Source organism: Penicillium manginii, assembly GCF_028828005.1.
Source record: "Penicillium manginii strain IBT 31320 chromosome Unknown utg000009l:1.0-3297300.0:1.0-3298630.0, whole genome shotgun sequence".
Classification (NCBI taxonomy): Eukaryota; Fungi; Ascomycota; class Eurotiomycetes; order Eurotiales; family Aspergillaceae; genus Penicillium; species Penicillium manginii.
The window spans coordinates 2,409,973-2,434,989 of NW_026643110.1; the positions used below are offsets into that span (position 1 = coordinate 2,409,973).

Sequence of the window (25,017 nt, forward strand, 5' to 3'; positions counted from 1 at the left end):
TGATCCTGAACTTCCATCAGCTACTCGGTACTGATAGACTTGGGGGTATTGCGGTGATAAGAATTGACACCGACATCATACCCGGACCCACATCAACATTTCAAAGATTTCATGATTCACCTCCCGAGCCGAGCGAGTGTCTTGACACGCCCCTTTCCATCATTATCATTCTTCACGCCCTGTCCTAAACAAATTCATACCAAAATGAATCGCCAATCTCATGGTGAACGTGGTGGACGTGGTGGGCGTGGTGGACGCGGTGGACGCGGCGGGCGTGGCGGCTCGCGCCCCTCCCACCCAAGCGTGCCCCCCTCAAGATCCATCAACCCCGGCACACTCGTCAACATCGTTCTCAAGGCCGACCAGCCCACAGGTCGTACAGTTACAGGCGCGGTTAGCGAGTTGCTTACGCGCGGGGATCATTCCCGAGGCGTTAAAGTGCGTCTCACTGACGGGCGCGTCGGAAGGGTGCAGAGCTTGCACAGTGGCGAGGGGCCATCTATTCCGAAACAAGAAGAAATCCAAAGAGAGTCCGGAAGTATACAAGAGATTGAGGGTGGAATGCAATTAAGAACAGAGGGGGGCGATGCAAGTGGGAGACGCAATCGCTTTGGTGCGCACGATATGCGCCTTGACGGCCCGGAAGAGCCTTCGTCAGAACCGCTGGGGCTGGATATGTACATTCGTCCAGCTAAGGGGAAGAAGCGTGGTGGTAAACCCCAGGACCAGAAGAATGTCGATGAGAGAGATGATGCTACAGTTAAAAATTCAAGTTCCTCTGCCCAGAAAACGACCGCGGTTGTCTCATGTCCTATTTGCAACGCATTTGAGGGTGACGAGGCTGCCGTGGCGCATCATGTTGCAGGTCATTTTGGGGAGTGATGTGTGACCTTAGGAGCAGCGGAGGTCAAGAATCTCTGGAAGAGATGCGTCAGCAAGCTGGCATGACGCGAAAATCTTCAATTTGTAATTTCAATAGCACGAATCCCGGCATGTTTTTGTACATGACAGAACTATTACAATTCGATTCCAGCTCTTGATCACCGATACTACTGGGAGTAGCAAGGGGAATGTTACTAGTATGTTGCTACTGTATCTTAGGGCGCTTGATTGGATTGTGCAGAATAACCACTGGCAGGGCTCCGCCAAAATTACGATAATTGATCATTCTCATTGTCCCCGGGCTGTCTCGAGCCGCACTTCCACGGTTTCCACCTCCTTCAAATCGATGAATTTAGATCCCTTGCTCTCTATTATAGAAAAAACTACTTTGAATCGTAAAGATTAATGGGAAGAAGGCCGCAGAGGTTCTTCACCATATTTTTGGAGCCTTCGCTTCCAAGGTTAGCCACAGGTTCAGCATAAGGACTACCAAGTTCCAACTTGGAGGTTCTTGCATTTTCAAAGATTGCTAGAGCTATATTGACTTCCTATGATATATTTGCTCAGGTGCCAGTGGTTTTTACTAGTACAACATCAGCAAGCTAGCTGCAGGTTAGGGCCTCAAAGTATGGGAAATGTGACGTGGGATGGTGGCCAAGGGAGGGAGGCACAAGCTAAGAGTTCATTCCTATGTGGCCTGACTGCATATCACCTGGACCAGAACACCATGGCAGAGATGGTGACAGGCCGGGAAGAGTCAAGTGCCCAGGTGAGCGAGCAGTGGGAGTAAAAAAAAAACATACAACAGATATTGTATGGCGGTGGTCACCTAGCGCCCACGACTCTGTCCTAGGCGGCCCGCCGCCCTAGCAGGGCGCCCCTTCAGCCCTTCACCTGAAGGGCCGGAACTGACATGCAAAAGTCACCTTTATGAATTCCAGCAGGGAAAGATTTGACGAGGTGCCCGAGTGTAGACGAGGGATAAAATGAACGGTTTTCGCTCTTCTTCACCGTGCCCTCTTCACCTCTTCACCTAGCTGCCGCTATTGATCCCTCACTCGGTCGACTCTTCGCTGCTCTCCACCATAAGGAACAAAAAGAGCGAGTATCTCTTGATCGATCTTGATAGTATCGACAACAAGGAGATAGCCCGTACGGTACTACCACAAACAGAAAGAGACTACAAGGAGACCTTAAATCTATTTAATATGTAAGACATCCGTTCCTCAGCGGCTCTGTTTCTGGCTAATGATCCAGTTTTATTGAGTTACACCCAATATCTCAAAATCCGCTAAACCTTTAAACAAGTAAAGGGTTCTTACTCTGGATAGCCCTAAATAAATATAGTTGTATCAAAGAGAAACCTACTTTAGAGACACTGTAGGGGTTCTGTTGAGACTTTTAGGCAGAAATATAGAAATTCAGAGAATTTATCTTTACTACAGAGTATTCCACTATACTTAAAGAGATCTAAACTACCTTAAATCAGAAGGTATACTTTAACTAACCCTATAGTAGTATATTAGTAGTGACCTAAGGCCTTATCTATCTACTACAGAGATAAAAAAGAATATATTTTCCCTAAACAATCTAATAATAGTAATAATATAACTCTAGTATTAAGATTTACTTAAATATTATAGCTACCCCCTAGATTAATCCTAGATCTAGCTAAGTACTATAATACTACTCTATTACTTTACCTCTATAAGAATAGGAAAAGTCTATAAGTTAACTATATAGTAGAAGTTGGCTAGATAGTATAACAAAGTAGATTTAGATAAGATACTTAAGGTCTATACTATAGCTATCTACTATAAGATAAGTTCTAACGTGTTCCACAACCGAACGGGCCGGACAACCGAACGGGCCACCCCACCTAAAAAACGCGTCGCGTGTTGCAGCTCTCTTTTTCAAACCACCACCATGCCACCAATTCGTACTGCAAAAACTCAAAAACGAATTGAGCAAGAAGGCAGGATTGAACTTGCTATACAGGCGCTAAGAAATGAAAAAGTAGCTTCTCTGAATGAAGCTGCGCGCGTTTTTGAGGTACCTCGTGCAACATTGCAAGCGCGTTTCAAGGGAAGACATTATCGCCAAACCCTTCGCGCAAATTGCACAAAATTGGATGCAATTGAAGAGGATTCGTTAGAGAATTGGATATTGGATCTAGATGCACGTGGCAAGGCCCCTACCTTTGCTCTTGCAGGAGAAATGGCCAATTTACTACTCGCTCAACGTTCAACTACCCCCTCTCTTACAATCGGTATAAACTGGGTACAGAACTTTGTCAAACGTCGCGATAAGCTTAAAACACGTTTTTCACGTCGCTACGCTGCACAGCGTGCATTATGTGAGGATCCGAAGCTTATTCGTGAATGGTTTAATCAATATTGCAATACTATTGCTCAATATGGTATTCTTAACGAAGATATCTACAATTTCGATGAGACTGGATTTGCAATGGGGATTACTAGCACCTCAAAGGTTATTACCAGTCGAGAGTGGCAGGGGAAGCGCAAACTCCTACAACCGGGTAACCGAGAGTGGGTTACTGCAATTGAGTGTGTCCATCTGGATGGTGTTCTCCCTCCGACTATTATCTTTAAAGCGAAGGTATTGATGGCAGCGTGGTGTAGTACTGTCCCGAATGACTGGCGCTTTGAGATCAGTGCTAATGGATGGACAACTGATGAAATTGGCATTTCGTGGCTCGAAAATTCCTTCATTCCATACGTCAAAAAGCGTCAACATGGTGCCTGGTCTGCCTTGGTTATGGATGGCCATGGGAGTCATGTCACCCCTCAATTTGACACTATCTGCATGAAGAACAATATTGTGCCAATTTGTATGCCATCTCATTCATCGCATCTATTACAACCACTAGATGTAGGTTGTTTTAGTGTATTGAAGCACTTCTATGGTCAGGCAGTACAAGATCTTGCACGTGTGGGCTCTACACATATTGATAAGCCTGACTTTCTTAGTCTATACCCTAAAGCACGCGCAGCAACATACAAAACCTCTATAATTGCTAGCAGTTTTATGGCAGCGGGCATTATTCCATATTCGCCAGAGACAGTACTATCAAAACTTGATATTCATCCCCCATCGCCTACACCACCACCATCACATGGTAGTGATAGCAGTCGTGAATTCATACCTCATACACCATCCAAAGCTATCAATTTTCAACGGCAGGCATCCTCAATCAAGCGATTACTAGTCTATAGGGATATAACCCCTGATAATGACATATATCGACAATTGGAGCAGACTACCAGAGGTGCACAATTACTTGCACATGAGATGGTTATGTTAAAGACAACATATGAGCGTGTAATGGCCGAAAATGGACGTAAGCAAAGAAAAAAAGCTTTACCAAATAGGCAATTACCCTACGAAGGTGGAATTACAGCAGAGGACCTGCAATTGCGTGTACAAATTGAATATGAGCACCAATTGGCAATACCCCCGGCGCCACGCCGCGCAACCAGGACGACGATTGAGAGACCTATACAGCGCTGTGGCAATTGCAGGGAGCCAGGGCACAAGCGGAATAGGTGCCCAGTTGTGAATAACGCCTAGTTTTTGCAATATATTATATGGTGGTTGAGTTATATTCAATATATATCGTCGTAATGGGGTGGGGTGGCCCGTTCGGTTGTCCGGCCCGTTCGGTTGTGGAACACGTTAATAGTCCTAGTAACTAGTTATACCTATCTTATATAAATAGTACTTTATACTTACTATTAAGGTTATAGATAAAGAGCTAATACTTATATTAACCTATAAAAGAGAGTTTATTAAGAACTACTATAGGAAGAATAAGTAGTAAATGTTACACGCTTTGCTAACTGGTCACGGTGAGTGGTTAGATCTGGGTGGACAACTTACCAGTTGCCGTCTGTGTTGTTGGTCGTTCGTGATATCTATCACTCGTACTCCTCAAGTATCAACTCGCAATCGTACCGTTGCTATACTAAGCCTTACACGGACTCGGATCCTGTAGAGTAACTTCAAAGGAGGCGCCAGATAGTGCGCCAAGCAGGTCAGTTCCGAAGAGCTCCCCTACTTGTAGTATGTTTGTCACAAGACTGAAACTGAATGAAGAGTAATCCCAAAAGGTATACTGTAGTAACTTAGATTGATTAATCGCGAAGAACTAAATACATGTGCGTAAGGAGCGTCCCTTATATCTCTAATCCTTCGTGGCGTGGTATATCGGAGGGTACACCTGGTGGTATACCAGGTCGTGCCCTTCCATTTACCTCTTGGTATACCCGCTGGTATACCCTGTGATCACGTGCTTGTCGCATGGCGTCCTTGTCCCTGCGTCGGGTGCTATCATGCGAACCTCCACGATTTCTTCTGGGTTACTGGGAACTCGTGGTAATTCGTGCGATGGTCTGGTTCCTGCGGCGCCTTCCGTCGCGCGCCCTGCCTCGTCGTATGAACCGAGCCGTCGTAGGGTGGAACGACTCGTGGGGACCAGCTTGACGTAAGACGAGGCCTTCCGCACGATGCCTGGGTTAATCATGGCTTCTCCATTTGTTGACCCAGTTATCTTGTATCGTGTGGCTCTAGTGGGAAGGCCATGGTTCCTTATGATGTTTCGCACGTGACCTGTGGGCGGTCGTGGTGGTTGCAGAATGGTTGGCTCTCGATGGCCCATTTGTAAGTTGCGGCCCCTTGTGTCGCGGGGTCTGTAACATCATCCTCCCCTCTCCTTGGTTCTCGTCCTCGAGAATCCTTTATAATTGTTTACCCCCCTCAGGTAAGTGTTGGTCCGTTCTGTTTTTCAATTTTCTCCGTCATGGTTCAATATACCTAAACCCGCTGTTCAAAAGCCGAAACGTAACAAGTACGCTGACAATAATCGTCTTGCTCTTAGAATCGAACAGTCTGGTCGCCCCGCGTTATCCCCTTGTGATTATTGTCTTGTCCGTGGCAAGTGTTGTATTATGAGTCCTTATGCGAACAGCAAAAAGTGTTCCACCTGCGCCCGTCGAGGCCAGGTGTGTGAACGAAGCTTCTATACTGACAAGGAGTGGGATGACTTACAACGGGAGGAGCAGAAGGTCTCGGCGGACCTTACTGAGGCCTAAAAACAATTTCTTCAGTATTCTCAAAAAATGAATGAGGTAATGGCGAAAATTCTTCGCTTGCAGAAACATCAACAATTTCTCAGAGATCGTGGTGGTCGGATGTTGGATCACGACTTAGTGGTGTCGGATCGTCTCAACGAGGATGATCCTCTATCTCTTGCTGAGCTTTCGGAGTTCGACCGTCTGGCCGAGCAGTAAGAGATTCGTCAACTGGCTGCTACGTCAGACTCGAGTCTGACGAGGATGGTGGTGTCGCTGGACCAGATGCCAGATGCTTTCTGGGCTGTCCCGGACGCTTCTTCCCTTGATGGTGTCTTTGGCCAGCCTCCTGGTGGAACTGTTGAACCAGCTGGCGGCAGTCCGTCAGGTTCTTGATAGGTTCCCATGTGTTTTCCGAGGTATCGTAACCTTTCCATTTCACTAGGTAGTGGGGTTTTCCGTTGACACGCTTTATGTCTAGGACCTTCTCGACTTCATATTCGTTTTTGGTCTCTTCCTCTATTTCCCCATTTGTAGCGAGTTTAGCGTTTTTTGGTGCGGGTTCGAGTAACGATATATGAAAATTCGTATGAATGCGTCGCATGCTGTCAGGTAGTCTCAAGCGATAATTGACCGGTCCTGTTTTTTCTTCGATTTCGAATGGTCCTAACTTTAGGTAGTCAAGTTTCGAGCTTGGTTGTTTGGTTTTGATGTTCCGACGTAGGAGGTACACTTTCTCCCCCTTTTTTAGGTCTGGTCCCTCCTAGTGGCCCCGATCGTAGTAGTGCTTCATTTGTAGATTGAAGAACTCGATGTCTTTTGCCAGTTGGAGGTGTAGCTGTTTGAGTCCTGAGGCCAGAAGTCTCGATGATTCTGCCTCTGCTTGTTTTCCAATGGTTTCTCCGATGATTGAGGGATTATACCCATAGTTTGCGAAGAATGGGGTCTCTTTTGTGGTTGCGTGCATAGCGTTATTGTACGCAAATTGTGCTAATGGTAGCAGTCCTGCCCAGTCATCTTGCTGGTAATTCACGTAGTGTCTTAGGTACTGTTCCAAAGTTTGGTTCGTTCGTTCTGTTTGGCCGTTCGTTCGAGGGTGGTAGGCAGTGGAGAGTCTATGCTCAATGCCTACGATGTCTGCGAATGATTTCCACATTTTGCTTGTAAAGAGCTTGTCTCTGTCTGATGTCATCTTCTCGGGTGTTCCGTGGTTGGCGAATATATATCTGAACAATAGGGATGCTATGGCTTTGGCATCGATCGTTTCTGTTATTGGTATCATGTACGAATATTTCGTCAATCGGTCCACAACTACCATGATCATGTCATGTTCTCCTGACTTTGGTAGTTTGGTGATGAAATCCAGTGTGATCCATTCCCATGGTTGTGTTGGTACTTCCGAGTTCTGTAACTCGCTATAGGGTGTGTGTCGCGATGGCTTGTTTCGCTGACAAGTGTCGCATTGCCTGATGTAATTTCTGACCTTTCTGTGCATGCTTGGGATGTAGTAGTTCCTTGATAGGAATTCTACCGTTTTTTCCACTCCTATGTGCCTATGCGTGAGGTCGTTGTGGTGTCGCTGTATCGCTTCCTGTTGAAGCTTCTGTGGAACGTAGATCAATCCATGGATGTGGATCAATCCGTCTTCATTGGTGATTCTTTCGGTGGGTCCTGTCTTGTGGATCGGGTCATCGATCAGACTTTCCTTTAGCCTGTTGATCTATTCATTGTCTTGGATCTGACTGGTGGCGGCCAATATCTGGTGATTGTACACTGAGATGACCGTTGTCATTTGTCTTGAGTATGGCCGGAACGGCTTCCTTGATTCCTAACGCGTAGTTGGGTCTCCTGCTTAGTGCGTCCGCCTGACTGTTGGCCGTTCCTGGGCAATGTTCGATTCTGTAATCGTATCTTGCCAGGGTTTCCGCCCATCTTGCTTGTCGTCTTGTCAATTCTTTTGTGCTGGTAAAGAACGTCAGATTCTTGTGGTCTGATTTAACAAGTATTTGATGCTCTGCCCCTTCTAGATACGCTCTCCAGACTTTAAGTACTGACACTATAGCTAGCAGTTCCTTGTCATAGATGTTGTAGTTGAGTTCGGCGGCTATCATTCCCCTAGACCAGAATACCACTGGTCTTGGTTTTCCGTCGTCCCCTGGTTGAGTGAGCCGTGCTCCGAGTGCATAATCTGATGTATCGGTTTCCACTGTGTATAGTTTGCTTGGATCGGCCGGTACGAGTATCGTTCGTTTAACGAACATTTTCTTGAGGTCGTTAAACGCTTTTTCTGCTTGGTCATCCCAAGCCCACTTTTGGTCTTTCCTGAGCAGTTTGTTGAGGTTGACCGCAATCTTACCAAACCCGTTGATTGATCGTCGGTAGTAGTTGCATAACCCCATGAACTGCTGGACTTCCTTCACATTCTTGAGTGTTGGCCAGTCTAGGATGCTTCTGACCTTGTCTTCCTGCATGCCGAATCCGTTCTTGCTGATCACGTATCCTAGGAAATCTGTTTCCTGTATGTGGAACTCACACTTCTTGAGTTTGAGTGTAACCTCAGCTTCTCTAAGCTTCTGTAGCACCTTTTTGTTGTGCTGAACGTGTTCTTCCATGGTCTTGGAGAACACTAGGATGTCGTCGAGGTATGCCATCACGAAGATGTCTAGGTATTCCTCTAGTACGCTAAAGATGAATCGCTGAAATGCTGCGGGCGCATTTGTGAGTCCGAACGGCATTACCGTATACTCAAAATGCCCGTATTTTGTCCTGAACGCTGTTTTCCATTCGTTGCCTTCTTTAATCCTGAGGCGATTGTATGCGTTAGTGATGTCGTATTTGGTAAAGTAAACACTTCCCTGAATGCGGTCTTGCATTTCCTGAATGAGAGGCAATGGGTGTTGATCTTTGATGGTAATGTCATTTAGTTGCTGGTAATCCACGCAAAGTCGAAGCTCATTCCCCTTCTTTGGTACAAAGATGATTGGATATCCGGCTGATAACGATGAGTGTTGGATGTATCCCTTCTTGAGGTTTTCGTCGATGTATTCCCTCAAGGTTTTCATTTCGATTGGTGATAGCTGATAGATTGGCCTAAAGGTCAGTTCCTTTCCTTCCTTGAGCCTAATCTCATGGTCGAACGGACCATACTTTGGGAGCACACCATCCTTTGGTGGCTCAAACACATCCCAGTACTCTTGGTACTCCTTAGGTATCTGTGTTTCTTCCCCTGTCGCGCAGAGGGTTTGTCGTGATTCATGGTGTATCATGATGTAGTCCTTGAGTTCATTGTCCGACATGTCCGGTCGCTGTTCCGTTGTCGCGATAACGTCAACATCCATGATCCTACCTGATGCCCCGCCTCTGGGCTGCTGGCTCCGCTTAGGGTCAACCTCGTGCGGGCCGCAATAGGTACCTGCCGTCCCGGGGCTAGGCCCTTTAATGCTCGGTGGTTCTTCTCCAGTCCATCTGGTTGTTGTTTGCGTGCAGTCGCAGTGTTCGAAGTAGATCTCGTCTCTTCGCCAATCAATTCTTGGGCTATGCTGGCGTAGCCAAGGGACACCAAGTACCACCTCGTACCCTCCTAGATCGGTGATATCAAAGCATATTGACTCTATGTGGTTCCCGATGACCATGTCGATCCATTCGGTATGGTAAGTGATTCCCTTACTTAGCTTTTCTCCGTTAAGTCCAACAAGTGGAGTAATCTAATCTTTTCTAACGGTTGGTACTCTACCAGTCAAGACATATCTTGGATCCATGAAGTTTCCTGCGGCTCCTGAGTCAATCATGACTCGTGCACTGATCTCGTTTCCTCCGTAGAAGGTTATCAGTGCTTCCACCTTCATGTGTTTTCCCCATGCTGTCGCTGCGAGTTACTGTCTCCACTCTGGGCGTCGCATTCGTGGCGATGGCTTGGGTTCGATCCCTCCATAGTCCAGCTTGCCTTGCATATACATCTTGCAGTCGTAGTCATAACATCCAATTGTAGCTCTTAGGCCGTGATTGGGGTGTCGTACATATCCGATGCAAGCGCAATCTTCCCTGTTGCACGGGCATGTTCCTTCCGCGCTAGTAACATACGGTGCTGGTTCGTCGTTGTCTGATTCGTCAAAGAGGAACCTACGAGGGTCTCCAGGGGCCATACCACCTGCTTCGTAGAGTCGTCGAAGTTCTCGTTCCTCCTGATAACTCATCCAGTATCCCCCCCGGTGGGGTTTCTGGGATTTCTTCGATTTCCTGTCGTAGGGACTCTTGAGGCGTTCCCAGGGACTCACTTGTTGATTCCTGGGTGTCAACGGTTTCCCAGGTATATTGGGTCCACCCTTGACTTTCTACTGTATTCAGGTCAATCCGCAGATACTGTTCCTGTCTGTCGTACTCTGCGAGCTGTGAGTCGACTGAAGCTGCGTCGGCTTCGTTGGTAGCCCTAAGTTCCTGTGTCTTGGGCTCGGGTTAAGTCATCGCGTACATTTGGTCGAGGATGTCCATTGCTTTTTTGGTTTTTTCTTCAGGGCTAGTTTTTTCATTGTCCATTTCTGCCTTGAGTTGGTCTCGTAATTCCTCGGCCTTTGCTATACTTTGTGCGTCTTTTGGTGGCCAGTTTGCCATCCACTTAGGGTCGTCTTTGCTTGTTGTTCCCTCGAGGTTCGTTTCGGGTTGCTTACCCTCCTAGGTGGCGCAGAGTCGTTGCACTCTTTTCATCCCAGTGGTATCGTATGCTCCTCTCTCTTGAGTTGCACGTAATTGTTGTGGTTTCTTGTCGTCCCCCTTACTACGACAATCCTTTGCCATGTGGCCTGGCTTGCCACAGTTGAAACAGAGTCGGTTTTCCTTCCTTCGCTTCTGTTCTTCCATTAGTAGCCTCGCTGCGTCAAGCTCCATAGGTTGGGGTCCATAGGGGTCGTTGTACGTTTCCCTAGACCGTTGTTGATTTCCTCGTCGCCCCCTGTGGCGACGGAATCCTTGACCCTGCGGTCCTTGGTTACTTCCTTGACGTGCTTCACGTTGCTGAAGCTTTCGTTCGTAAAGTCGGTTGTCGAACTTAACTGCGATCTCGATCATTCGAGCTAGCTCGGTAGGCCGATCGATCCACATCAGTTCATCCTTGACATCTTCCTTAAGTCCTCGTTCAAACAACCAGATATAGGTGTCGTCATCGTAATCGAGATGTAAGATGATTTGCTGAAATTCAGCGGCGTAAATACTGGCTGAACTGGTCTGCTTGATTCGTTCGAGGCGTCTTTCTACAGTGCGTTGTGCATCTATATCTCCAAAGGTTTGTTCAAGCTTTTTCTTGAAGACCGCATAGGACGAGAAGATGGCGGTTATGGTGTCTCCCCAATCGTCCTAAGCTTTCTCGTTAAACTCCCGGATGTAGGGTTCGAACTAATTGAATACCTGTCCACGTAGGTAGGTGGATGCGTATATGACTTTGTTGGCTTCTCCATCGCAATGGATAATACGCAGTTGCATGTCCATCTGCGTAAGGAAGCTACGAAGCTTAGTTCGTGCTCCTTCGAAGAAGTCTGGTTTAGGAGGTTTGACTCCCGTGTTGCGCCTTTCTGCAACCTGTAGCTGTTCCTGGAGTTGACTGATCATCTCCATGAGCTGATGGTTGGTTGGTAGTGCAGGGGTACGATTGCCTCCTGCTTGCGAAGCGCTGGGGCTGTCGTTCGGTGCCATAATGATTAAACTTCAGAGTTTCGGTTGACAGGGCGATTAATGTGTTACACGCTTTGCTAACTGGTCACAGTGAGTGGTTAGATCTGGGTGGACAACTTACCAGTTGCCGTCTGTGTTGTTGGTCGTTCGTGATATCTATCACTCGTACTCCTCAAGTATCAACTCGCAATCGTACCGTTGCTATACTAAGCCTTACACGGACTCGGATCCTGTAGAGTAACTTCAAAGGAGGCACCAGATAGTGCGCCAAGCAGGTCAGTTCCGAAGAGCTCCCCTACTTGTAGTATGTTTGTCACAAGACTGAAACTGAATGAAGAGTAATCCCAAAAGGTATACTGTAGTAACTTAGATTGATTAATCGCGAAGAACTAAATACATGTGCGTAAGGAGCGTCCCTTATATCTCTAATCCTTCGTGGCGTGGTATATCGGAGGGTACACCTGGTGGTATACCAGGTCGTGCCCTTCCATCTACCTCTTGGTATACCCGCTGGTATACCCTGTGATCACGTGCTTGTCGCATGGCGTCCTTGTCCCTGCGTCGGGTGCTATCATGCGAACCTCCACGATTTCTTCTGGGTTACTGGGAACTCGTGGTAATTCGTGCGATGGTCTGGTTCCTGCGGCGCCTTCCGTCGCGCGCCCTGCCTCGTCGTATGAACCGAGCCGTCGTAGGGTGGAACGACTCGTGGGGACCAGCTTGACGTAAGACGAGGCCTTCCGCACGATGCCTGGGTTAATCATGGCTTCTCCATTTGTTGACCCAGTTATCTTGTATCGTGTGGCTCTGGTGGGAAGGCCATGGTTCCTTATGATGTTTCGCACGTGACCTGTGGGCGGTCGTGGTGGTTGCAGAATGGTTGGCTCTCGATGGCCCATTTGTAAGTTGCGGCCCCTCGTGTCGCGGGGTCTGTAACAGTAAATTCCTATCTATATATTTTATAAATTATATACAAAGTATATACCTCTAATATTAAACCTTCTTATATTCTTTTTATCTTTAGTAATAGTAGATAAAGTAATTAAGAATTACTTATCTATTAGTATACTTCTAGATACAGTAAGTTCCTATAGAATAGGCCCTATACAGAATAATATACTAAAGGTAATACAATTTAAGTAAGAAGTACTTAATACCTCTATCTTCTACTAATATACCGACTTAGGAGTTACAAAAAGTATTAGTAGAGTCTAGGGAGTAGATTCCTTTAGTAAGAGTATTATAGCTAGACTGCGGCACTAACCGCAAAGACCGCGGTTAACCTAAAACCTAACCAAAACCGCAGCGGTTTTGGTCTTCATATCAAAACCGCAAATTTTTGCGGTTCGGTTTTGGTCTTCATCCCAAGACCGCAAAATTTTGCGGTTCGGTCTTGGTCTTCAAATGAAAACCGCTGCGGTTTTGCGGTTAACCGCGGTCTTGTAAACAATACAAACATGCTAAGCCTCGTGACCTGCTGGGCAGATAGATTTTTATGCAGTTTTTTTGGTAATTTTGTTGTTTTGGTCATGTATGAGAGCTCTGACTAATTTTCAGGCGAAGAGTCATCTCCAGGATATACGGAATACAGAGACTACAGAACAAAGAAACTGGATAGAAGAACAAATCAAGAAATATAATCTGACAGTATTTAAGCTACAAAGGCGCCAGTTGGAACCCCTCTGGCATTTTAGGCTTCTTGCGAATCCGCGTCGCTCGCTGTGTGCCTTCGTGTTCCATTTGATCCTCCTGCGAGCTAGTACTTCCAGAACGCGCTCGTTTTTGTGTCTCTCCTGATGGCTCCTGTCTATCTTCCTCCTCTTCCTCCTCCTCCTCCTTCTCTCCTTCCTTCTCTTCAATATCGCTAATTGGATCCAATGCTGGAAGAGGGGCTATTGATCCTCTGTCTTGTTCAATCATCGCTGCCTCACCCGCTAGTACAAGCTCTTTTGTAAAGTCAATCTCTCTCTGTTCAACCTCGAATTTTACAGCACACGATTGCAGCATCAACTCCTTGATAGTATCAGCGTTAAGGCGGCCCCGTCTGTAGTGACAAATATCTCGAGCACAGTTAAAAAGACGCTCAACACCTGCGCCACTCGCAGGAATTGAAAGAATATCCCGGGCTAGAGCAGCCAGCACTGGGAACTCTTTTTGATGCTCCTTCCAGAATAAACGGGGCTGTTGTGAAATAAGGCCTAGATAAAATTAGTATCTGAGATAGGCAGACAGGCAATTAGACTTACCTTTTGCAAGATATCGAGCCAGTTCATCATCATCCTCCTCTGCTGGTACTTCTGCTGCATAAAATGAAGTCTGTGAGTCACACAGCATCTCAATCTCATTAATATCACTGGAGTTCTGCTGGACATTAGAGGATGATTCTTCAGCCTGATCTGAAAATCGCCGTTTGTATCGCCAGAACTCTTTTTCAAGACGCCCACGATATCTTGCACCAAAATCAATATCCCCTTGCCAATCTTTTGAGGTAAAGAATCGAAGTTTCTTTGATGGGGCAAGAATGGTAGCAATACCATAAAGATCCCCATAAAACTCCTTATCAGTTGCTTGATAATACTCAGAAAGCTTTTCCCTTGCCGCCTGCAATGCCCTCAGCATTGATTTCTTCCATGGGAGTCTCTTTCGGCGAAGCTGGTTCTCGGAGTTCTCCAGGTGATTGAAAAGCTTATTGTAAACACCAAAGATAAGATGGATTGTGGTGTCTTTTGTTTTTGAGAGAGCAGTTGTGAACTTGAAGAATGGCTCAGTGATACACAGTAAGTAGTCGATCTGACGCCATTCTTCTTTGTCAAGCTGAAAATGGAGATAGCCGTGTGCTGTACAGTATTCTTGAAAGCTCTTCTGTAGTCGCTTGGCTCGGCCGAGCATCAGAAATGTAGAATTCCATCGAGTCCGTACATCTTGAAGAGGAAGCAGTCGAGGCTCCTGGGACTGGATTACAAGAAATGCAGCTCGGCGCTGAGGACTTGCATTAATAAAGATAGCAAGATTTCGGATCTACAGATAACTATTATTAGCTGTTATCCTCTCTCTCTCTCTTTTTGCTGAATCATCACATACCTTGTTCAATGTCTGGATAATCTCTCTCTTTGATTGCTGAGAACGCGCCTGGCGCTCACGGTCATCTGACCATCCATCCTCTGCCTCATTATTGGATGGCATTGCTTTTATTTTTCCGAGAAGTTGATTCAGACTCAGTTGGATCACATGGGCCAGGCATGGAACACGAAATATACCATTACCAAGCCCGTCACTTCCAACACCCTGACTTTTGAGCTCATCCTGAATACTGAGCATCATTGTATTGTTATTGGTAGCATTATCAGTTGTTACTGACAGAACCCGATCGGCAATTTTATACTTTTCGAGAATACCAATAACTACTGAGCTTAGGTTACTCCCAGTATGTGAGCCTTGTAAGGGTTCAAAGCCAAGTAGAGCCTCTCGATACTCCCAATCGTTATCCAGAAAATAACCAGTAATAGCCATAAAGCCCTGCTGGAAAGGTGATGTCCAGCAATCAAGTGATAGAGATAGTCTACTATCCTCTGGGAGCATATCTATTATACTCTGTTGTCCTTGTTGGATATTCGAGTGTAGTTGTCGGCTAATCGTCCGGGGCGAGGGTAGTTTGACCCGTGAGGGAGCAACAGCAATTAGATCAGCTAATTCCTGGAATTCTGGACGATCAAGGATACGGAATGGGAGCCGTGCGACGAGGATAAGAGAAAGGACTTTCTGGGCAAGCGCTTCTTCAGAGAAAGTAGTTAAAGTTGCTCTTGAAGTTTGTGACTACAAATTATAAGTTATTAGCTAAAAGCAGTATCTTAAAGAGAGTATATATACTTACCTGCTTCGCAAGTAACTTGCCAATCCCATGCTTTGGATGACAGGTATTCCCTTTCAGATGTGTGTTCATTGGTGATGTTCCTCCACGCCGAATATTTGGATGAGTAAGTGTAGTAAGGCAACGCTTACACATAACTTTAGGCTCTCCTGTCCGTTCATGAGCTACTTGCTCAAAGTGATCCCAGACTGAAGCTCTCTTTTTGTGGTCCCAATGAATGGTGGTCTCGATGTCTTTTCTTGTGCCATACTCTGTTTGAAGCCACCACTCAGTGAAATCCTTCCGAGTTTGGCCTGTTGCGGGGTCCATTTCTACAAGGATCCAAAATCGCTGAAGATGTGGCCCAGTACGTGTAAGGAATAAGGGCGCTCGCGGTAATTGCAGTTGTTGAGAGCAAATGGATGGTGTAATTGACTCGGTGGCAGTACGACAATATGTATTGAGTGATGGTAGGTCATCTGGTAGGAGAAAGTCAGTATCAGAATGCTGATCGGTGAAGACTGATGAAGTATAGGCCATCTTTGGCTATGGTCTTAAGAGCCAATATGTGTAAATGAGAGACAAACAACTTACAAGATTCGACGAGAGGACCACAAACACCAGACGCGACCGAGGACATTGATGAGTTGCAAAAGCAATTATAGAGTGGAGTCAAAGATATACTCTAATTGGATATTAGAGCTACTAATGCGGTTATCCTGCGGTTAACCGCAAAGACCCCTCACAATAACCGCACTAAGATTACCGAAAACCGCAAAAACCGCAAGATAACCGCAAGATAACCGCAAAATACCCCTGAAAACCGCAAAAACCACAGGATAACCACAAGGTAACCGCAGCACGACCGCAAGATAACCATTTATCACTGCAACTTTGCACTTTTAGGACACACTTTTTTAACACTTTTATATTGTAATACTAGATTAAAAATTATTAGGGATAGGTAAAAAAAACTAGCTCTTTTACAACATATGATCAAAATTCAGAATACTTAAAAATTAGTCAAGTTAGGCTTTTCATGTTCTACTGACCTAAAGATGCAGCATAATCTCTCTAAGTCAAATATATATTTCTGCGATAACTATACTCGATTACAAAAACTAATCACAACACACAGTAAATCTCGCCAACAATATCCAAAATCCAACTTCGAACTTGAATTTTTTGTAGACTAATATTTTATCTTTTAGAATACCGCTCTATTTCAAATTATTTCCAACAGAAAGTAAGAAAAATAAATGATTACAGTAGTAATAACGAAACCATATGTAAGAATGCATTATTTGAGCTTAGTTATCAGGTGTATAAAAACGGTGGGGTGGCTTAGATAGGTAAGATCTTCATCTTTTATGCTAGTGCGGTTAACCGCAAGGTAACCGCATTGCGGTTTTGGTTAACCGTAAAATTTGCGGTTAGGTTTTGGTAAAGATCTTAGAACCGCAAACCGAATCGATTTGGGTTTGGTAAAGATATGAAAGCCGCAGACCAAATCGATTTGGGTTTGGTTAGCATTTGAAGACCAAACCCAAAACCGTGCCGCAGTCTATCCCTAACTAAGAGAAGGGTGAATTAGTGGGATAGGTGATAAGATATTATATACTAGATAACAGCACGTGATGACTCTAGATTTATAGCCTCCTAATCTAGTACTTATTTAGTTAAAAAGATAAAGAGAATTACTGCTTTTTGGTAGATTGTGGTTGTATAGGGAACTTATAGTTATTAAGGGAAATTAAATAAAAGTCTCTTATGGAAAAGTTTCTTTAGGGGTTATTTTTTTTTCTTAATAGTACTATTATTAGTACTTCTTAATGATAGCTAATCTATTATTTTATCTTAAAATTGTAATATTTAGCAGAAAGTCTATAACGGTAAATCTATTTACTAAAAAGTACTAAATATAATTGTCTGTCTGACTCTAGATAGTCAAACTTTTACTCTCTTAGTAATATACTCTGATTGTCTGATAGGTATAAAGGAATATAACTCTATTTTTTGTTTGAGAGAAGTCTCCTTGGTCTCTTTTGAAATGAGATCTGCTTTGTGTAGAATAGGGCTTGTATTAGGCCTATCTCTATCTTTCGGCTTAGTTGAGATAATAGTATTATTATTGGCTTTGGAGGTAGAAGAGCTAGTATTGGTTTAGTCCTTATTTTTAGGCTTGGTTGAGATAATATTATTGTTGATCTTAGGGGTAGTAGAGCTAGTATTGGTCTTATTGTCTGGCTTAGTTGAGATAATATTAATACTGTCGGCCTTGGTAGTAGAAAAGCTAAGACTGGCCTACTCTTTATCTTCTAACTTGGTTAGGATAGTTTTGTTATTGATCTTGGGGGTTGAAGAAGTAGTATTGACCTAGTCTTTAGATTTATTAAACTTGAGGATAAGAGAGCTTGTACTAAGACAGTATATGTCTTCTAAGATAGATTTGAATACTTTAGTGCCCTTAGGAGTAGAGGCAGAAATATTTGAATAAGTTAAATCTATCTTCTTAATAGGCCTGATGTCTACTTAATATTTAATATCCTAGACTTTATCTACATTAACCTAGCTCTATATCTCTCTCTAGGTCTTATTATTAATTTTGAGCTTAATAGGACACTTAATAGTGCCTTGAGCCTATATAGGTGGGCTATAAACGCTGTACTTAAAATCTTTATAGTTAAGGAGGATATGATCTAATAGTGAGTGAAGAGAGTCTGAGTTGTTGATGAATATAGGATTATTTTCTGAGCTATATTTGCTTAGTAGACAACTGTAAACTTAGAGAGTTACTGAATTAAGGGGAAAACTATCTAGTACTTGTTAGATTCTGTAATAAAGGTATAGGATATAAATGATATATATTTGTATACTAGAGGAATTACTATACTTAGATATACTAAAATATAATTTTGTTGATTGATGTTGATAGAATTTGTAATGAGAAGTGATGAATGAGGATTGATAAATAAATTGGAAAATTAAAATTGAGACTATATAGGATTTGTGAAATTATAAATATATAGGCTGTCTATATAAATTTATATATTTAATGTTATAGTAAAAGTATTTTTAGCTTACTTGTAAGGTAGACAGAGTTTAGTTCCTAATATTAGATATAATATACTTTTGCTGTTAATAAAAATATCTCTACTAATAGTTCTAGGGCTTACTCGGGGCCTGTATGACTAGAGCTACTTATATCCCTGTTCTATATATATCTGCTTTTGCTTTCTCTAAATTTTAGATAACTGACTGTATAGTAGTGTGTCTCGATATATATCTAAGAAGCTTAAGTAACACTGGCTTCTAATTATTTAGCTATCTAGAAGAGTAAGGTAGAGATCTAACTCCCTAAATTAGATATTAAATACTATAATATAGCTCTATCACCTAGTATCTACTAATTAATCCTAAGTATATGACCTATATCTAGATATGATTGGGTCTTAGGGATGATTATAAGTCTATCTTACTCTCTCTGCTAATAAATTGTGTAGTCAGTATAGGTTCTGGTCCTAGGGTATGTGTGATAATGAGGATTAGGATAGTAGAGGTCTTGGAATTAAATAGTTTTGGAATTAAGTAGTCTTGTAATTAAGTAGTCTGAGAATTAAGTATATAAAAACGGCTAGTGGTAAAGGAGAATAGATACTTGGTTAATGTTTGATTCTATTGCTTAGCTCTTAAGTAAGCTAAGTTGAAACGGCCGTCTAAAAACGGTTGTAGTTGTAGCCAACGAAATAATAGATACTGAATCGGTCTCTGGGTGTGGGAAGTAAGTAAACAGGTTTAATGTAAACTATAAGTGAGCGATCTTAATGAACTTCGGTAGTCTGCGGATTAGGAGTAGGTAGTAGTCTTTAAAGGCTGTAGATCAAAAGGTATCGGTATCTGTGATAGTTAACTCCCGGCCGACTGGCCTAGATTTCTGGCGGTGAGTCCGAAATTCTATATTACAAAGGTCTAGCTCCTCTTACGTGCTGTTGTCGAAGCTAATAGAGGAAGTCTATCTGAGAGTGTGGTGGATTGATGTTACGAGAAGCGCCGAAAAGCCGATAATGATGAAGGCTAGAGAAAAGGGGATGGCGAAGCCCTGGAGTGCTGTGACCTGGATCAATAGCAAAAATGCCTTAGCTGCAAGGACTAGGGTGGAGGGGCGAAAAAAAAGAATTTGTGGAAGTGTTGGTTGGGAGGGGGGAGGTCGAGAACTATATACCACCACGCACAGGAGCGCAAAGCGACCGACCACGCTAAACCAAGAATGTATCACACTAGGCCCGAATAAGCTCCACCGTACCCGTCCGATATGCAATAACTAGGGTATCAGAGGGGAAGCCACGGACTTTAGTAAAGGAAGCCCAGCGACGTGGGAAGGACGCAGCCCCAGGGCAGGAAACGCCGTGTGAATCCTACCAACCCACGACGGAACGATCCGTACGGTGGGCCGCGCCCTACGACGCCATTAGTCTCAGGAACCGGACTATCGTAGGATGGACCATGGGTTCCTGGCTAATCAAGAAGAACCATGGGGGATCCTAGGACAGGGCCCGACGCAGGGACAAAGGGATCTCGCTAATAGCGCAGACCAACAGATCCGTTCGGACAGAGCGGACCTGTCCTCACGAACGGAAGGGAGTCCTCTCGGAAGGACAGGAGGAACTGAATATATATAGGACACTCCTTACGCACATGTATTTAGTTCTTCGCGATTAATCAATCTAAGTTACTACAGTATACCTTTTGGGATTACTCTTCATTCAGTCTTAGTCTTGTGACAAACATACTACAAGTAGGGGAGCTCTTCGGACTGACCTACTTGGCGCACTACCTGGCGCCTCCTTGAAGTTACTCTACAGGATCCGAGTCCGTGTAAGGCTTAGCACAGCAACGGTACGATTGCGAGTTGATACTTAAGGAGCACGAGTGATAGGTATCACGCACGACCAACGACACAGACAACAACTGGTAAGTTGTTCACCCCGATCTAACCACTCACCGCGACCAGTTAGCCAAGCGTGTAACACACAGTTATAGCTATGGCCACGCCTGCCAAAAGCTTTAGTATTACTGTTCGGACTAGATAGATGGACGGCTCTCCTGATGGTATAGGTATCTCAAATACTATGGCGTCTCTTATCTAATGCATTGAATAAATAGTCCTGTGATGGAACTACATACAAAAGGGGATTAGGTCACTGGTAAGTCACATCATGCTTTCTTATTATTCTGTTTCTCTCTTTTACCTTAGCGAGAGGCTAATAGTATCACAATTACTAGGGACTACAATATAGGAAGTGTAAGTCCTTTTACAATCTACAATTATTTTGTACCAACCTGAACTGATTATATTCCCTGGAAAGTGTACTGCATAGAGTGGAGGTGGTGATGGAAAGGCTTATGGCTAGCTTGCCGCCCCTGATAGTTGAATATGGCGTCCTGGAACAGCGTCATTATAAGCCTGATTGGCCTCCTGGCCACTATCTAGACGATTTGTTGAGGCTATTAAGATTTACTTTTGGTTGTTATTAGCACACTATGCTTAATTTGGCCAGAATTTTCATTATTTTAACCATGTTATTCGTTAGACAAGGAGAACAGGACCTCCAATACAGAGCACATTGAAATACAGATATTACTACTGTACTATTGTAAAGATTGTTAAGTGTTCTTCATCAAAGTTGTCTCGCATGAACTAGGTATGAATATGACCCGAGGTGAATTTCACTCATTGAGCGCGATGCATGAGACCATTCCGGAGTTTGTTCCAAAGCCTATTGCCTGTGGGACCTACAGTACAATCCTAGACACCTACTTTTTCCTTTGCGAGTTCCGTGACATGATTGACGATATGCCTGATCCTGAATGTTTTGGCGCTCTTCTGTCAAAGCTGCATCAGAAAAGTGTATCCCCCACTGGCCAGTTCGGCTTCCACATAACAACATATGCGGGAAACCTTCCTCAATTTGTTGGATGGGAAGATAGCTAGGAGATATTCTTTTCTAAAACAATGAGACAGGCACTTGACCTGGAGATCCAGAGGAAAGGACCCAGTGAAGAGCTCAATGTTCTCTCCGACGCCCTTTTTCAAATGGTTATCCCGAGACTTCTGAGACCGCTCGAGAATGAAGGTCGCGTCGTGAAGCCCTCGCTTATACACGGAGACCTTTAGTACACAAATGTAGGCATTGATATAGATAGTGATCAGCCACTTGTCTTCGATGTATGTTGTTTCTTTGCCCACAATAAATGTGAGTTGTCTCTTCAAAGCTCCTCAGGTATATATATTAATCAACGCCGACTCAAAGATAAGTTTGGTCAGTGGCGGCCAGTTAAGAGGTTATAAATGATAGGATGTTATGACACTACTTACCATAAGCTTGGATAATGCTGAGTCCTGTGTTGTGCTTACTAAGTTGTTATATGGTGTGGTTAATCTTAAACTGGAAAATTGTCTAAGAAACATAAGAATACTAAGTGTACGGTCAATAGAATAAAGAGAAAGTCGAACCGAAGTGCAAAGATAACTACAGTCACCTGACCAATTTAGTAGCAGAACCGTGCCTTCTATACTTGCCATCAAACAAGCTCCGTTTCTCCTTGGCCCGAGTTCTCCTTGGCCCGAGTTCTTCGTAGGGGATGGTTGCAGGAAGGAAGAACCATTAGTGGTCAAGCTTTCGCTCTCGTAGCGTCACGCTCCGATCGTCTGATAGGCGGGGAATAATAACAATCCATTTTTCGTTTGAGAGAAGCTTCCTGTGTCTCTTTTGAAACGAAGCCCGCTTCGCGCAGAACGGGACATGTACCCAATCCGCCTCTATCTTTTGACTTGATTGAGATCACAGCATTGTCGTCAGCCTTGAGGGTTGGATGTTACAACATCCTTCAAGTTAATGCAGCTCCCTCAATGAATGATCTACGTCATGGACTTAGCTCTACGTCTAGAAAACAGTTATCAAGTGTTTGTTGGTCACGCCGATTTCGAGAATGACGGTACCTCCAAAACCGCAATCTAAGCTTTTCACGCCGGCCTCAGAAAGCAAGTATGAAAGATGCAATGCTCAGACAAGCTCTCAACTTGGTCAATATAGGGGCATATGTTTCCTTCTATATCCATAAAAGTGTAAGAAGACATGTAATTATAACAATCTTCAATTTACGACCAAATAAGATAATAATAGAGAACTGGTGTTGGGGATTATGGTAGCGTTCTAAACATAAATTTAGGCGAATGAAATCTCTCAATCACAAAAAGCTTTCATGCATAACCAGACATTTCCCACTGTTCTATACAGTCAGCTTCTTCTTGTACCGGTCGGTATGGTATGCAGTGAAGATTCAACTTTGTCCTTTTTTGTAATTCCGTACTTGGGCAAGCTCTTCGTGCTGAAGGTGAGCGATTACTAAGCCCTGATAAGCGGTGGATCCACGTGATAGGACCACAATAGAAGATCACCACGGCCCCATAGTGTGTATGTATAATGTTTGCGTATGGCCCATACATACATTGTTTTGAAGGGCGTTGATTCAAGGAATGCCGTTATTCTTCTTAATTTGTCATATTCGCTACTGCGCCTCTTTCGCCGACAAAAATTTCACTGCGTCCCTCCAGAGAAGGTAGCCAAGAACAGAAGACCAAATAGTGAATATAACTCGTTTGTACAGCGTTAGCAGGAGCCCCAGGTTGTAGGACCCCAGAAGATGGCAAAACGTGAAGGTGTTTGAAATGGCATTGGGAAGAACGGCAGTTTTAGCCGAGTGGCCACGTCATCCGTTCAGGGTGTTCAGGTGCGGGGCTGAAGGGACTGAAGAGTAAAGCGGCAAGGGCACTTGCCCGACGAATCAAAAAGAAATGGGTGAACACGGACATACAACAGCAGGGATTCGCATGTGGTCACCCACCATACTACTAACCTGCCGGCGTGTGGCTTAAGTACGGCTGAGCGGACGGGAAGCCCTGTTCTCCACACCCTATGGTCGTATGTAATAGAGAGTAGTGGAAAGGGGTATTCATTCACGATTTGATGATTCACCACCACGGGCCCAAGCAAGGCAAGGAAATATCAAAACGGGTATCTGATGTTCTTCGAGATCTCCAGGCCTGGATGAATCAGCCAACACCCAAGATTCAAATTGAAAAGTCATCAACTGGACCGAATGACCCGAAAGTAGTCTCCCTTCATCTTTCGTTACATTCGACTGTTTTTTTATAAGATATTGATTTTCATCCCTTACTATTCTTGCCATTTCTGATATTCTGGGTGTGGAAAGTAGCCAGGCTGACCGCGATTCATTTGAAGAAGCATCGAGGCTGGGAACTATCTCGCTCATGAATGTTGTCATCATCTAGCTGCAATTAATGCAAGTTTGACCACACATGCCCAACTTTCTACAGCTTCAGAGACAATCAACGATCTCGGGCCCGCGATTATCTCAGAGGCAGTAGTATGTCAACATTCACCGAAGTTTCCGCAGGAAATGTCAAATGACATCAATGCGTGGACTGGACACTCGCTCCAATTACTGCTATCCCATCCACTACTTGAGACCCAATTTTTGGAAGACGCTGTCAAGAATACCTACTCGCAAGGCCTTGATCAATTTGATGAGAATTATGAATCCTCAGTAGATTTCTAATCTCGACATACCAAAGCGGCTTATATTCTTGTCATCGATGCACTGCTAGTCATCATCAACATCCTGGTACTGAAATTTTGAATATCTTTATTTAAATATTAGCACAATTGCGTCGGCTAGTGCAATTATTCGGCCTTGTGGGACGTGAAAAAAATTCACGGTTCTAGGTTCTGACAACCTTGAATTATGTATCTCCTGCTGATAAACAGGGGGTCGAACCTTATGTTTGTCGAACCCTCATTATTAAGGCACCAACCCGGTGTTTACTATCTCATAGTTAGCTGATACCCCGGGGATCATGACGGAATGTACGCCGAGCCGAGACCCCGTCGGTTTCTACCTGATCGTAATCGCGCTGGAATTTCTCTATCCCGTCGACAATATTAGAAAGGACCTCGGGAGTATTCATTGTCATAATTTTTTTTCCTCTATATTTTATGGCAGACATGTGTCCTGGGATGTCTGAGGCACGGGTACCTGGGCATCCGTCCTCAACAGTTCTAGGCCGCACGAGTCGCGGTGGACTGGATCGGCGGCAGGTTTAGTGTTCCGTCGCGACCCATATTTTGCTGATGTTGGAACACTAATTGATCTGCCACAAAATCAAGACTCTGTGGAGAGTGTTCAGATCGCATTTGTCGGCCTAGGTAGTATAGAGTAAATTCCCAGAAAAGCCCACGTATTTTACACTACTAGTAACTATATAGTGTAAGAAAAGTACACTTACTATCAAACTTGGAAATCTTGTTATCGAGTTCGAGATCAGTCACTTATAATAGTACCTACCTAGGCATCGTAATTGTTCACTTCGAAAGAGTGGCGTATTTCAGTTGCAACATCACCCTCCACATTGCTCAGCCGCAAATTGAATCATCGGAGGAAAAGACAACTGAAGGA

At 44.2% G+C, this 25,017-nt stretch overlaps 5 protein-coding genes across 5 annotated transcripts; 2 read left to right on the forward strand and 3 right to left on the reverse strand.

Annotated features, from left to right (window-relative positions):
- Positions 1-204: 204 nt before the first annotated feature.
- N7533_012621 (YwbE family protein) lies at positions 205-882 on the forward strand (the record flags this gene model as incomplete). The annotated part of the gene is made up of 1 exon (XM_057109271.1): positions 205-882. One exon carries the CDS (start codon positions 205-207, stop codon positions 880-882), a length of 678 nt encoding a protein of 225 aa, XP_056954372.1.
- A 4,270-nt stretch (positions 883-5,152) lies between these two features.
- On the reverse strand, positions 5,153-5,560 carry N7533_012622 (uncharacterized protein; the record flags this gene model as incomplete). Its single annotated transcript, XM_057109272.1, has 1 exon — positions 5,153-5,560. The coding sequence occupies one exon, from the start codon at positions 5,558-5,560 to the stop codon at positions 5,153-5,155; it is 408 nt and encodes a 135-aa protein (XP_056954373.1).
- A 6,564-nt stretch (positions 5,561-12,124) lies between these two features.
- N7533_012623 (uncharacterized protein) lies at positions 12,125-12,532 on the reverse strand (the record flags this gene model as incomplete). Its single annotated transcript, XM_057109273.1, has 1 exon — positions 12,125-12,532. The coding sequence occupies one exon, from the start codon at positions 12,530-12,532 to the stop codon at positions 12,125-12,127; it is 408 nt and encodes a 135-aa protein (XP_056954374.1).
- Positions 12,533-13,289: 757 nt separating this feature from the next.
- Positions 13,290-16,120, reverse strand: N7533_012624 (uncharacterized protein; the record flags this gene model as incomplete). Its single annotated transcript, XM_057109274.1, has 5 exons — positions 13,290-13,831; positions 13,880-14,651; positions 14,715-15,446; positions 15,505-15,959; positions 16,075-16,120. The coding sequence occupies 5 exons, from the start codon at positions 16,118-16,120 to the stop codon at positions 13,290-13,292; spliced, it is 2,547 nt and encodes an 848-aa protein (XP_056954375.1).
- Positions 16,121-21,223: 5,103 nt separating this feature from the next.
- Positions 21,224-21,655, forward strand: N7533_012625 (uncharacterized protein; the record flags this gene model as incomplete). The annotated part of the gene is made up of 2 exons (XM_057109275.1): positions 21,224-21,451; positions 21,503-21,655. 2 exons carry the CDS (start codon positions 21,224-21,226, stop codon positions 21,653-21,655), a joined length of 381 nt encoding a protein of 126 aa, XP_056954376.1.
- Positions 21,656-25,017: the final 3,362 nt, after the last annotated feature.